The 11876-nt window shown below is 34.3% G+C and overlaps 3 protein-coding genes across 3 annotated transcripts in view; 1 reads left to right on the plus strand and 2 right to left on the minus strand.

Annotated features, from left to right (window-relative positions):
• The first annotated feature begins 2692 nt into the window (after positions 1-2692).
• On the plus strand, positions 2693-6429 carry LOC102602376 (uncharacterized protein At1g65710). Its single transcript, XM_006348151.2, has 2 exons — positions 2693-4127; positions 4500-6429. The coding sequence occupies exons 1-2, from the start codon at positions 2922-2924 to the stop codon at positions 5331-5333; spliced, it is 2040 nt and encodes a 679-aa protein (XP_006348213.2). The 5' UTR covers positions 2693-2921; the 3' UTR covers positions 5334-6429.
• On the minus strand, positions 6335-7318 carry LOC107060790 (protein YLS9-like). The gene has a single exon (XM_015309095.1). It carries the CDS (start codon positions 7248-7250, stop codon positions 6468-6470), a length of 783 nt encoding a protein of 260 aa, XP_015164581.1. The 5' UTR covers positions 7251-7318; the 3' UTR covers positions 6335-6467.
• Positions 7319-9511: 2193 nt separating this feature from the next.
• The window catches only part of LOC102593245 (gamma-tubulin complex component 2), a 9125-nt gene continuing 6760 nt past the window's right edge, over positions 9512-11876 (minus strand). The window contains exons 16-21 of the mRNA XM_006348131.2: positions 11324-11449; positions 11115-11222; positions 10562-10624; positions 10360-10434; positions 9911-10113; positions 9512-9829 (exon numbers count right to left, since the gene is read on the minus strand). Coding sequence (XP_006348193.1) covers positions 9703-9829; positions 9911-10113; positions 10360-10434; positions 10562-10624; positions 11115-11222; positions 11324-11449 — 702 coding nt within the window. The 3' untranslated portion in view covers positions 9512-9702. The remainder of the gene's footprint in view (positions 9830-9910; positions 10114-10359; positions 10435-10561; positions 10625-11114; positions 11223-11323; positions 11450-11876) is intronic.

An 11876-nucleotide genomic window follows, 5' to 3' on the forward strand; every position in this document is an offset into this window, starting at 1 on the left:
GATTCAAGTTTCTAACCTCACTTAGAGAGGTGCACCCAATCATAATCGCACGCTATGATACTTCAAGTGTGGGTTCACATATCTATATTTAAATCTTTTTAAAAAAATATAACACTTCTATATATGATTTCAGGAAGGGAGCATGGGTTCACGTAAACCCGGTGACCCCCTCCTGGATACGCCTCTGCCTACAACTCTTGTATCGCACAAACATCCAGTGTTACCGTGAAGTAAAAAAGTTCGGGTGAGGGTGTTCAAAATTTAATATACATGTACAAAAAGTAACATTTGACCTATGTATATAGTACTAATTTCAGCAAATATCATTCAACTAACCACCTTTCGACATACACTCAGCCTACCTATCGACAAACTTATATATATGTTCACATAGGCACCAGAGAAGTCAGCAGAACATGCCATAATGTTTAGATCAATTGTCTGAACTTCTGCTCCAAGAGAGTTTTTGGCACAGCAGAGCTAGAATGTAGAAAGTGGGTTAAGTCAAATTCAATAATTTTGATTTAAATTTTGTATTTATCTTAAGAAATTCATTTCTGAATAATAACTCAAAAGGACGCTAATCCATAAGCTACAAATTTTAGCTCGAGATTTTTGGGACAAAGTCATATGGGGGGGGGGGGGGCTCGTTTGACATTTCAGTTAGTGGTTCAAACAAATTAGAAAAATTCCAAAAACTTATATTGGGAATTCCAACTTCCAAAAAAAAAGAAAAAAAAGAAAGGACTGGCTGCTAATTTATGATTTTAAACTTCTTTTCGATGTTGTTTTGATTTAAAAATAAGTATTACTACTACATTATTATTATTTTACTCAAACATCGTATTTACTTAAAAATATTTAAAATAAATCAATTCAAACGGCTCTCTGAGATTTGATGGTTGTTTATTTTCTATTCTCACTAGAAAGTTACCTTAGTCAAACAGTAAAATTTAAAAACCAGTCAAAGCCCTGATAGTGGGGAGCCTTTATTTCTTTCAAAGCATCCTTCCTAGGTCTTAACATTGGCACACAAATTACTACCATTTGACTATAACGAACTTTTAGATAAAAAAAATATGGAAAATAGTCGAATATGTTTTTAAATGATGTGAAGTTGAATAAAAATGTCACCCGTTAATAGTTTGGTTTAAAAATATCTTTGCCCAATAATATTTTAATTCAAAAATATCCATACTATTAATCATTTTGATCCAAAATTGACATAAAAAGTAGAATTTTTTTCACTATAAAAAGTGTAAATTTTTTTTCACTTATTATACAAAAGACATGACTTAAAAAGTAGAAATTACCAGATCTGCTCTGGTATATTTTTCTATGCTTCAGCAAACACCACTAGCTACAAAAGCATACATACTTGTAAAGCTATAAGAGATGAAATGAAATGTTATTACTCACTAGGTTTTATATTGTTTGATCCCTGTTGATATGACATATATAGTTCTTAAGAAAACTTTTATCAGCACTGTATTTTACTAAATTAATCTTATTAATAATATTTTAAAATTCTAAATTTAACTATTACCACTATTTTATGTAATTTAATATTTAATGATAGAAAGAAAGAAAATATAATAGAGCTTTCTTGATTTTCTAAATTGGACGAGTAAAATAAAACATCTATATTCAATATAAAAGCCAAATAATATGAAACAGAAGGGGAGTACTTGAAATCAACTTTCATATTGCTGAAACTATGCTGAAATATAGAGTAATGAAAAGGGAAAAAAGTCTAAAATATATTCGAACTTTGAACGAAATTGCTGTAACAATATCGAACTTTGGAAAAGACCTTTTACCTCATGCACTATTTAATAGTGTATTTTAAAGGTATATATGTGTCCATGTGGACATCATAAATATTGCATAATTATAAATAGTAACTTGTCCACGTGAGTACATATATACCTTTAAAATATACTATTAAATATTGCAGGGGTAAAAGATCCTCCATAAAGTTTGGTATCGTAATAACAATTTCGGCCAAAATTGAAATATTTTTCAGACACTTTTTCCTAATAAAAATGATCAAATTTGCCCCAGTAATTTTAAATCATAATCACACTTTTTGACATTGACCGAAAACAAAGCTTCAACACAAAGTAATTTCAAATCATAATCAAAAGTTTAGGAATAAATTTGAACATTTTTTTCAAAATTTTTGAACACAAGACGTTCTTTTCTTTCAAAAAACAAGAATATAAGTGAATAAAAAATTAACGAAGGACAAAATTAATTAATTTCAAATAGAAGGTGAATTTGGTACCTTTGGCAACATGTTAAAATTTGCTTCCCATTATGGTAGGTTGGTTGAATTGTTGCCTTAATTACTCATTTGTCCTAGTGAAATCAATTTTCTCTATATTAAGGCATCACATTTTTAAAAAAATTGGTACAATTACAACACCAAAATTAATGTGACCCAAGTGCCCTCACTGATCAAACGACCGTTGAAGGATTCCCTAATCCAAAAACTGGATCAAGATTCTCATCATTCCCCAAACATACTTCATAAAATAGCATAACAAAACAACATTTTTTGTTTTTATTCCTTGAAACAATATATAGGTGACAACATTAATTATTTTCTACTTTGAAAAAATTAATAAAACCCCCTTTTAACGGCTCTATTGACAGACTGCCTCCCTCACCCCACGCCCCAACCCACTCCACTCCCCTTGCCCGCCTCAGTCAAAATTTGAAATGCCACTTCTGAATCTATTTCTATTACCCCATAAAGTTGCCATTTTTAATTGAGTGGTTTTCTTGAACTCTGAACCCCTTTTCCCCTTTTCCTCTTATCTTTTTCTCCTCTCCTGCCCGTTACAAATCTTTCATCTTCGTGTTGTTCTCTTCTCTTCTCAGTGAAATTTTGAAAATTTCAGTTCTTGGGAGAAAAAATGGGGAGTTGTTTGAGTAAGAAGAACACTTCTTGTTCTTCTTCTAAGTCTACTTCTACTTCTACTGTTTCAAATACAAATCAAGAAATTGTTAAAAATAGTACCCAAGTGGAGAACAAGAAAGAAGTAGAAGGAGAAAGTGTGAAAAAAGAGATCTTTGTTATTAAACACAGAAAAAGCCATGAAGTGGATAGGAAGACTGAAGAAGAAAAGGGTATGGTTAAAAAAGGAATTGAAGTAGTTGAGACTGTGAAAAATGGTATTAGTAATAGCAATGGTGGGTTAGGGTTAGGCAAAGAGAATGGTATTGTTGTATCGGCTCCTGTGAGGACTTCAAGTTGTACTAAAGAAGAGGTTGATGCTATTTTGATACAATGTGGGAGGCTTAGCAGGAGTTCATCTACTGGAAAGACAGGGGTTTTGGGTTCTAGTGGATCTATTGATACTCCTCAAAGGAGTAGAAAGTACTCTGGTTCCAAGAGGAGTTTTGATTTTGAGAATGACAATGGTAATGAGGGGATGCAAGAAAATGTAGTGGATTGTGAGGATGATGGGGTTGTTGGGAATGGAGTTCGTCGCCATAGGCAACGCCAGCGTCAGCCTAGAACCCCTAATTCTTTGTCTCAGGGACGGAGGAGAACCCCGAGTAGGGAGAGAGACCAGGCGCAACAGCAGCAGCGGTCGGGGAGTAGTAGAGAAAGAGGCAGCAGTGGAGGAGGGGGTAGAAGGGTGAGCAGATCTCCTGGTAGAAGATCTGACTCACCAATTACTACTACCACAAATGGTGGTAATGTGGCTTCTGCTAATGCTAATGGAAATAATGGTGGTAGGCCAGGGAAGATGGTATCTGTACCTGCTACTGTTTCATCTATGGTGATGGATAAGAGCATTGATGCTGGTGGAACTGACAATATATCTGCTGCTGCTGTTAAGAGGATTCAAGTGAAGAGAAATGCAGGTGGCGACGGACCAAGAACTGCTGCATCTCCGCGTGCTCGGTCACCAGCAAGGGTGAATGCAAAGGTGTTGAATGAGAGAGATAACAATGCTCATTCCAACCAAAATCAACAGCAGCCCATGTCCCTTAGCCGTAGCAATTCAAGGAAACACGAGCAATCTCCCTACAGAAGAAATCCTCTCAGTGAGATTGACACCAATGTTGTCTTGGAGCAGATGCCCGCGCCAGGACTGAAGGTCCCTTCCCAGGTTGGCTCCTTTTATTAGTTTGTAGACTTCTTTAGAAAAAAAGTCATGGTTTAGTTTTTGCTTATTTATCATAGATTGGCTGATAATTGCTTGTGCTAGCAAACCTTTGATGCAATGAATTTTAGTTTTGTAGGTCTGGTGTAGGTATAAGTGTGAAATTAGAGAATGGAAACTGATGTTAGTCTTGTTAGAATTTTGCATATCTATGTAGGAATAAATGTGAAATTTAAAGAACCTTATTTTCCTTGGAGGATGAATAATTTACTTGAAATAGACCTCTATAGACTAATGAGAGTGGAGTATTCATTGGCCCCGATTAGTACGGGATTTCAATTGATTTAGTATCGATATTGATGTGCTCTCTCTTTGCAGAAGTTGAATGCAGAAACTGTGAGCAATGGCAAAGTCAAGGAGCAGCAGCATAATGTTGCAATGAATGTGATTGTTTCAGGACCCGAAAGCCATAAACCCCAGAGAAGCAGGTCTTTAAGGCTATCTAGGGACCTAGATATCAATCCTGAAGCTCTCTCAAATCCTCCTCAATCATATACTGCACTGTTGCTTGAGGACATCCAAAACTTCCATCAAAAGACTAATACCACCACCCCTGCATTTTCACTACCACCTTGTGTAACAAAAGCTTGCTCAATTGTTGATGCAGTTGCTGACCTGAACTCAACCACTAGCTCCAATCTGTCCAGTGCTTTCTCCGATGACAGGAGAAGAAACCCCACATCTGAGCAATTTAGTCAGAATGATAATGCTTCTTTTGATCCTCTAGGGAAGAAGAAGTTAGGGATCAAGGATCCCTTCATGGAGTCTGAAGTTGCTGTGAGTGGTGACCTAATGGAGCCAAGCATACAGAAGTATGTAACTTTCAGAAGGGGAACTGATATGGAAGAACAAGAATCCTCAGGAAGCAACAGTGTTGTTGGTGGTCAGCAAAATTGGCTTTCCCCTTCCTCATGGGAACCAAATTCGGCTGATTCAACTGACTGTTGGCCTTCTTCAAAATCCTACAGTAGAGATGATAACAAGAGTCCTCTAGGCTTTCAAAGGCATGCAATATCTGAGATTGGCCATGACATGGAAGAAGGAAAAAGAAGAGTGAATGTGAAGAGGAGGGAATCTGACAACCAGCAAACAGGAATAGGCCGTGGCAGGGTTGGACTTAGAGGAGGGATTTCTATGCCTGCTTCTACTTAAAGCATCGAAGAATTTGTTAAGATGTATGCAGTTTGTTTTAGAATAGAATTTTTAGTTGTGGTTGCACACTTTGCAGCCTTTTGTTTTCATTGAAGATTGTACGCTTTGCAACCTTTCGTTTTCGTTGAATGTTGTCTGCAAATGATTTACTTTTGAAGCAAAATGTAATTCATCTACCGCCTACTCGTGGGATCTGTGTCACAGTTATTCTTTGAAGTGCTAAAATTGGAGCATCACTTTAATGTAGGGAACAAAAGCATACAAACAAACATGTGTAATAGTTAGTCATTTGGATGCACCATTTCAAATTGACTTCAGAGATAGCAATTAGAATTCCCTGCAAAAGATGAGAATATCATTTATCCTATAAAAGTCCCTTTCCTACACCTGATATGTATATAGCACACAGTTGGATTTTGGAACTGCCAGTGAGTTAGTTCCAATTCGCATATCATTCTTGATGGGAGTGTCAACCTTGAGCACTTCCATATAAGCTATTTGTTCTCTTTGGACAGGAGGAGGATGCCAACTATTCATCTAGTGTCACTTTTATACTTAACCATGTATATTGCAATAATCATAGCAATAGATGCTCTTATTATCTGCTTAGGCCACAGCCATGAAGGTCTCACCAAGATACAGGAATTAAGTAAACTAGGCAGAAGACTGAAGAAGTAAGAAAAGTAATCAAATATTGAACTTCTTTGGAGTGCAAAAGTCATAGCAAAAAGCTCAAATAAAGTGATTGTACTTCACATTATATCAAGATTGAAATACTCATAGTAATTGTATTACCTTGTTCAGCAGAGAAGCCTCACAACACTAAAGTTGACCTATAGGTCACGGTAGGCTGCCTACATCACGCCCCTTTGAGGTGCAGTCCCTCTTCGAACCTTTGTGCACCGAGCTGCCCTTTTTAATTATATTGCCTTGTTCATGAATTTCTTTTGGATACTGATAATTCTGCTCCTTTCACATCAAACCAGTAAGATCAAAATAAGTAAAGAGGAAACAGATCACTTATTTATATCAATCCAAAATAGTATGAGTAAACAGTGTCAACAGATATTGAAAAAAAAATCTGTAAAAAAAGGAAGAAAAAATAATTATACAGAAAATAATTCCAAGACTGGACTATAACCTAAAACCAAACTGGCAATCACTATTCCTAATCCTGATAGCATTATTTGCAGACAATCTATCCACATCCAGCTTACACTTAACCAAAAAGTTCCACTTCATAAGCTTCAATTTCCCAATCTTGAGCTTCACTGGAACTTTTGCCCTGAGAATCAATGGAATACTTCCTCTCTGTTGATCCACCTGCAGTGCCTGCAACAATCCAGTAACATTCTGTGTTTGTCCTGATAAATCCAAACTAAGTACAGTAGTATTCTGATGACCCTGATAAAATCTTGGCAATGACCCTTCACAAAGCTGAACACCAGTATACCAAACACTCAATTGGCTACCACTTTCATAGTAAATCCCAATTTTCTTGTTGGGGTTTCTTGCAGTGATGTTAACATTAAAAGTAGCAAACAATAAGCTCATGTCATTATTGAAATTGAACTGTGTGATTCTCATACTGTCAACAGAGTACTTTGGTATTTTTGGCTGGAAGACAAAGTAAAAAGCAGCAGATAAAGCAGCAATGATTATGATGATGAGCAACAACAGACAACATGTGCAACATAGACATCTTTTGCAAGAACAACATCTTCTCTTTGGTGGTTTTAATGGTGGATAATATGGGATTGTTCTTCTAAAAGGTGGTTCTTGCTGCTGCTGCTGCTTCTCAGGATCACCTTTTTCTGAACTGAAAGAACCCTTTGGCACTAAAGGGACAGACGGTTTTTGTACTGGAAGTTCATGTTCTGGTTCAGGTACTGGATGAATTCTTTGTTGCTCTGCCATAGGGAGAAAAAATTGTGGGGTGGATGTGACAAATAGTGTAGTATTTGGTTGATATATATAGAATCTTGAAAGAGTTTTAACTCTTTTTTTTTTCCTTATCTAATCGATATTCAAAATTCACTAGTTTAAATAAGAAAATTGAATAGTAATATTTCTATTTATAATATTACTAAACCTATTTTAACTAGAATTTAAAATCCTTGTTCTAATATTATCCTGATTATAAATTCTATTTAGATATGACTTAAAGAAATTAACATATTCTATTCTAAATCGTAAACCATTTAGATTTCAACTTCCATGAATAAAATATAACTAGTCTCATACGTCAAGATCTATATGTATAATTATTGAAGTTTCCTTATTTTGACTTTTTTTTATAAAGAGAGGTTGATGTGTCCCTATCTAACATCTTAATTAAAAATTTGGTATTCTAAAAGTACACACAATGCCTTAATGAGTAGTACATATTTGCTTACTGCTCATTGGGAAGAAAAAAGAGGGGAGGTGCAATTTTATGAGTCAAAAAGGTGACGCGTTAATTTTTTCCAAAGTCAGTGTTTGGTTTGTGTGGAAAGTTATTAAATGTGTTTTGGTAAGTAAACTACTGAAATTTATTTGGGGGTGAGATTTTTTTTTTCCAAACAATTCAATATGTAAAGTCTAAATAGTTTGAATTTATTTTTAGTGCTATCATACCCGTTGAATGCAATACGACCGACATTAAAAGTATATCATAAAAATGTAGGTAAAATATGTGGATATTTTATTTTTTATAAACCTCAATTATAGAATCGCATTAAGTATTGTTATTATCGTTATTGTAATATAACCAAAATATTCAATTAGGTTGCTAATAGAACTATATCCTCTCTAGCCCAATATAATTACATAGTTGGAGTGTGACACATCCTTTAAAAAATATGCTTAAAGACATCAATCAAAAGGTAATTTGTTAATACTACCCTTTTGATTCTTCCAAACTCTTCTTAAAAGTAATGATAATTATTTGAGATTTAAAAATAGTTGAAACTCCCACTTAAAAGAAAAGTAATTTTATTAATAAAATAAATAAATAAATTTATTCTAAAACTTTGAAAAATTCATATATTTTGAACCATAAAAAAATGTCTAACAATATATTTTTATTGGACTAGAGGGAATAGTTTTTAACCTCCACAATAATACCCTTGTTTTTTTCTACCCCCACTTGACAAAGTATAATACTTTCTTTATGAACTAGATGTCTTGTACAAAAAGATAATTACGTAATTAGATCATTTCAGAATTATGTATGTATTATGTATAATAATATTGATTTGACAATCTATAATAAATTATAATCGACTTGTTATATAACATATTAAATTACATTATTAATATTAAAAATTCATTATATTATCAATTTAACAACTTCAACTTCAAATCCTTTAAGAAAAAAAATTAAGGAACTCTGTTGAATAAGCAAATAGGTCAGTGTTACACATGTTGACGCTACCCAAAAAATAAAATAAATGAAAACTTCCGTTTAGTTATTTCTTCCACATTTGCTTTTCTTCTACTACTAGTTGTTATTATATGAAGAAGTCTTAGGCATCAAGAAAAATAAAGACGTTGAGCAACAAACAAAGTTTTTAGAAGCTTCCATAAAACTAGTACTTCTTCCATTTCAATGATATTGTTTGACCGGACACGATATTTTTAAAAAATAGAAAAAATTTAAATTTATAATTTAAAACAAATTACAAATTAATAAATCAATAATTAAGGGTATATTATTCAGTTTTTTTTAGAATTAAAATCAATAAATAATATTAAATTAATTCTAAAAATATATACATAAAATATCTAATATTACGCAAAAAAAAAATCAAAGATTTACTTGCATTATAATTTTTGGACAAATAATTCTCCTCTCATAAAGCAATACCAAATCCTCTTTTGACTTTAAGGAGAAGGAGCGGCTGCCTATCCATTTATTAGAGCCAACAAACCCAATAGCCATCGGTTGTTGTATTTAGTTAATCAGCAAAAATGTTAGGATTAGTTCAACCTTAGGTAGTTTACTACACTACAGAAATGTATTTTATGTATATATAATCAAATAATTGAAATAGATCGATATATGTTTTCGCTATTCGGGATCGAAAATAATTGTTTAGGTCGTATATATTTTCAGGGCGGAGATAGAAATCAAGATATAGGTTCAACTGTGTCTAGTAACCTTAGTCCAAATAGTGTATTTTCTTTATACTTGGAAATGGAGAACAACATATTTCCTTCAGTATCTATCAAACAGACGTAAATAAATAGAAAAGCTTGATTTGATTTCACAATGATCACACTCTACAAGCTCAACCGAGTTTTTAAGAAGAAAAAGAAATCGAACAGACATAAGATTACTAAAACTGCAATTTTAAAACTAAGTTTGTAGGCAACAAATACAATCAGCTTACTGGTCTTTTCCCACACCAAGGATCCACTGTGCAAGATGAGTCAAGTATGGTTCTGCTCGAGAGCCACTGCTTAATATCGGTCCCAGGCTATGAAGCTCAAACGAAAATTCCTTCTCAAATTTCCTGCAAAATGATTATAGTTAACTATGAGAGACACAGATAAGAGAGATTAAAAACCAAAAGTACAAATTCGTTATAACATACAGAACGGATTCTAATACTGTGACGTTTTCAGGAGCTAGCCTCAGCATCTGATATGGGGTCCTTAGTTTCAAGTTCTTATATTTTTCTATACTGGGAGAATCATTAGACAATGTGTCATTGTCATTAGTATCCAACGAGGAGGTAATCAGCCGTTGCATTGCAGCTGCATATTGCAGACATATCAATTTCAACCTCTCCACTTTCTGCATTTAGAAAAATATTCATGAGAAAATCAGGACAGTAAAAATAGTTAGAACAACAAAATAACAAAATTGATCCCCTGAAGGAACAGACTCGAAACCTAAAACGTAATCTGGCAGTTGCTACAAATGTAGGTTCTTGAACATTGCAGAAGGGCTATCATCAGTATCATCTATTGTAAAGATTTTATAATTAGGAACAAAGTAACTGAAGGACACCAATAACCAGGACTGGAAATCATAACTAACCTTAAGAAGGGCTGGTGATAGAAGCACACATTCCCTCAAGCACTTATCAAGAAAAAAGTCATGGTATTGGATAACCTGCCCCAAAAATTAATCAAAGAATCAATGAGACAACACATCAAGTTGAAACAGAAGGACCACCCCAGCAAGAGTCTCTCCTATAATGTGTTTTGACACAAGATTTCTTTGTACATAATCATTTTACCTCGTCAATGCTTTTCGCTGTTTGAAGTCTACTGAGCATTACATGCCAGTTAGGTTCAAGCACCTGAAGATACAATAAAATACTGGTTCAATCTGACTAGCAATACATATCAAAACTTATACTATCAACCCTTTTATATATCAGCCAATAAAATATCAAATTTTTTACAGTCAGCCGTCTTTTATATCAGCCAATATAATTCATTCATTTGACTTTCTAACAAGAGAAAAAAGGAACAGCTGTCTTCACTAGTTTAATAAATGTACTAAAGCACATGTCTAATATAGCATTGATAATGAAGAAGAATCGTGAAAGGGAAGGATACATTAGTGGTGGTATGGTGACAGTGATGAAAAGAACAACGAGAAAAACTGGGAAACTCAAAGTATGCAACTAGAAATTAAAATAACAAAGGAAGAATAACATATCAAAAAAATACAAATAGAGAAGTAGGAAACTCAAAGCATTCAAGCAGAAATTAATGCACCAAAGACAGGCAGACATAGCAAACTAACATAGGAACTGCAGTTCCCTGAGAAGGGGTGGAACTTGCCTCAAATGTCAAATAGTGTAAGAGACTATTTATGAACTTCAGCATATTGCGACATAACAAAGATGATACAGAAACTGTAGTTCCTTGCATGTCAAGCTTGCGGAGACCCTATAATAACAAAATAAGCAAAAATGCAAATCTATCAGAAGTCAAAAAGGAAAAGAGAAGCTACTTTACTACTGTTAGTAAAAGTAACTGAAAACTCATACCTGATGTACTTGCCATGCCCCAGAGAGTTGCCTATCAACATGCTTACAGTGAAATAGAAATCTGAAAATCAACTGATATTTTGTCAAGGCTTTCCGTGATATTACAAGAGATAAGGGCCATCTAACCTGAAACACAACAAATGCAACCAGGCTCAGGAGACAATAATATAATGACCCAGCAAAAATAATGCCACGACCTTTAATGTCATTCTCGCCAAAACAGAAAATCAAGAGAAGAAAACAAGATGCTCTCCCTCAGTGTTAACTAAATATGGTTGTTGCTAGGTGGCACTCAATGAACAGATTAACATCATTGCACACAGCTACAAAAGAAAATGTAACGCAGAGATAAATAAGACAAGTATAACAGGAGGGGGCAAAAGGTGGAGGATTTGTGGCTTAGGTTGCAGGTTCAAGCCCCACACCATGCAAAGCAAAGCCCGGTATTTAAGTGGAGAAGGGTAGAGGGGTGGGCCCATTATCCACCGAGTTTAGAAGGCTGTGATTGGTCCAAAGGGCGGGTCACAGACGGATTTCTCGGTTATCAAAAAAA

This window comes from Solanum tuberosum, unplaced genomic scaffold (genome assembly GCF_000226075.1).
Source record: "Solanum tuberosum cultivar DM 1-3 516 R44 unplaced genomic scaffold, SolTub_3.0 scf00099, whole genome shotgun sequence".
Classification (NCBI taxonomy): Eukaryota; Viridiplantae; Streptophyta; class Magnoliopsida; order Solanales; family Solanaceae; genus Solanum; species Solanum tuberosum.

What these genes read in the sequence shown, in the direction of transcription:
- LOC107060790 (XM_015309095.1), bottom strand. Translation starts at nt 7,250, where the DNA reads ATGGCAGAGCAACAAAGAATTCATCCAGTACCTGAACCAGAACATGAA.
- LOC102602376 (XM_006348151.2), top strand. Translation starts at nt 2,922, where the DNA reads ATGGGGAGTTGTTTGAGTAAGAAGAACACTTCTTGTTCTTCTTCTAAG. An exon ending in GACTGAAGGTCCCTTCCCAG is followed by an intron (nt 4,128 to 4,499) that starts GTTGGCTCCTTT and finishes CTCTCTTTGCAG; the next exon opens with AAGTTGAATGCAGAAACTGT.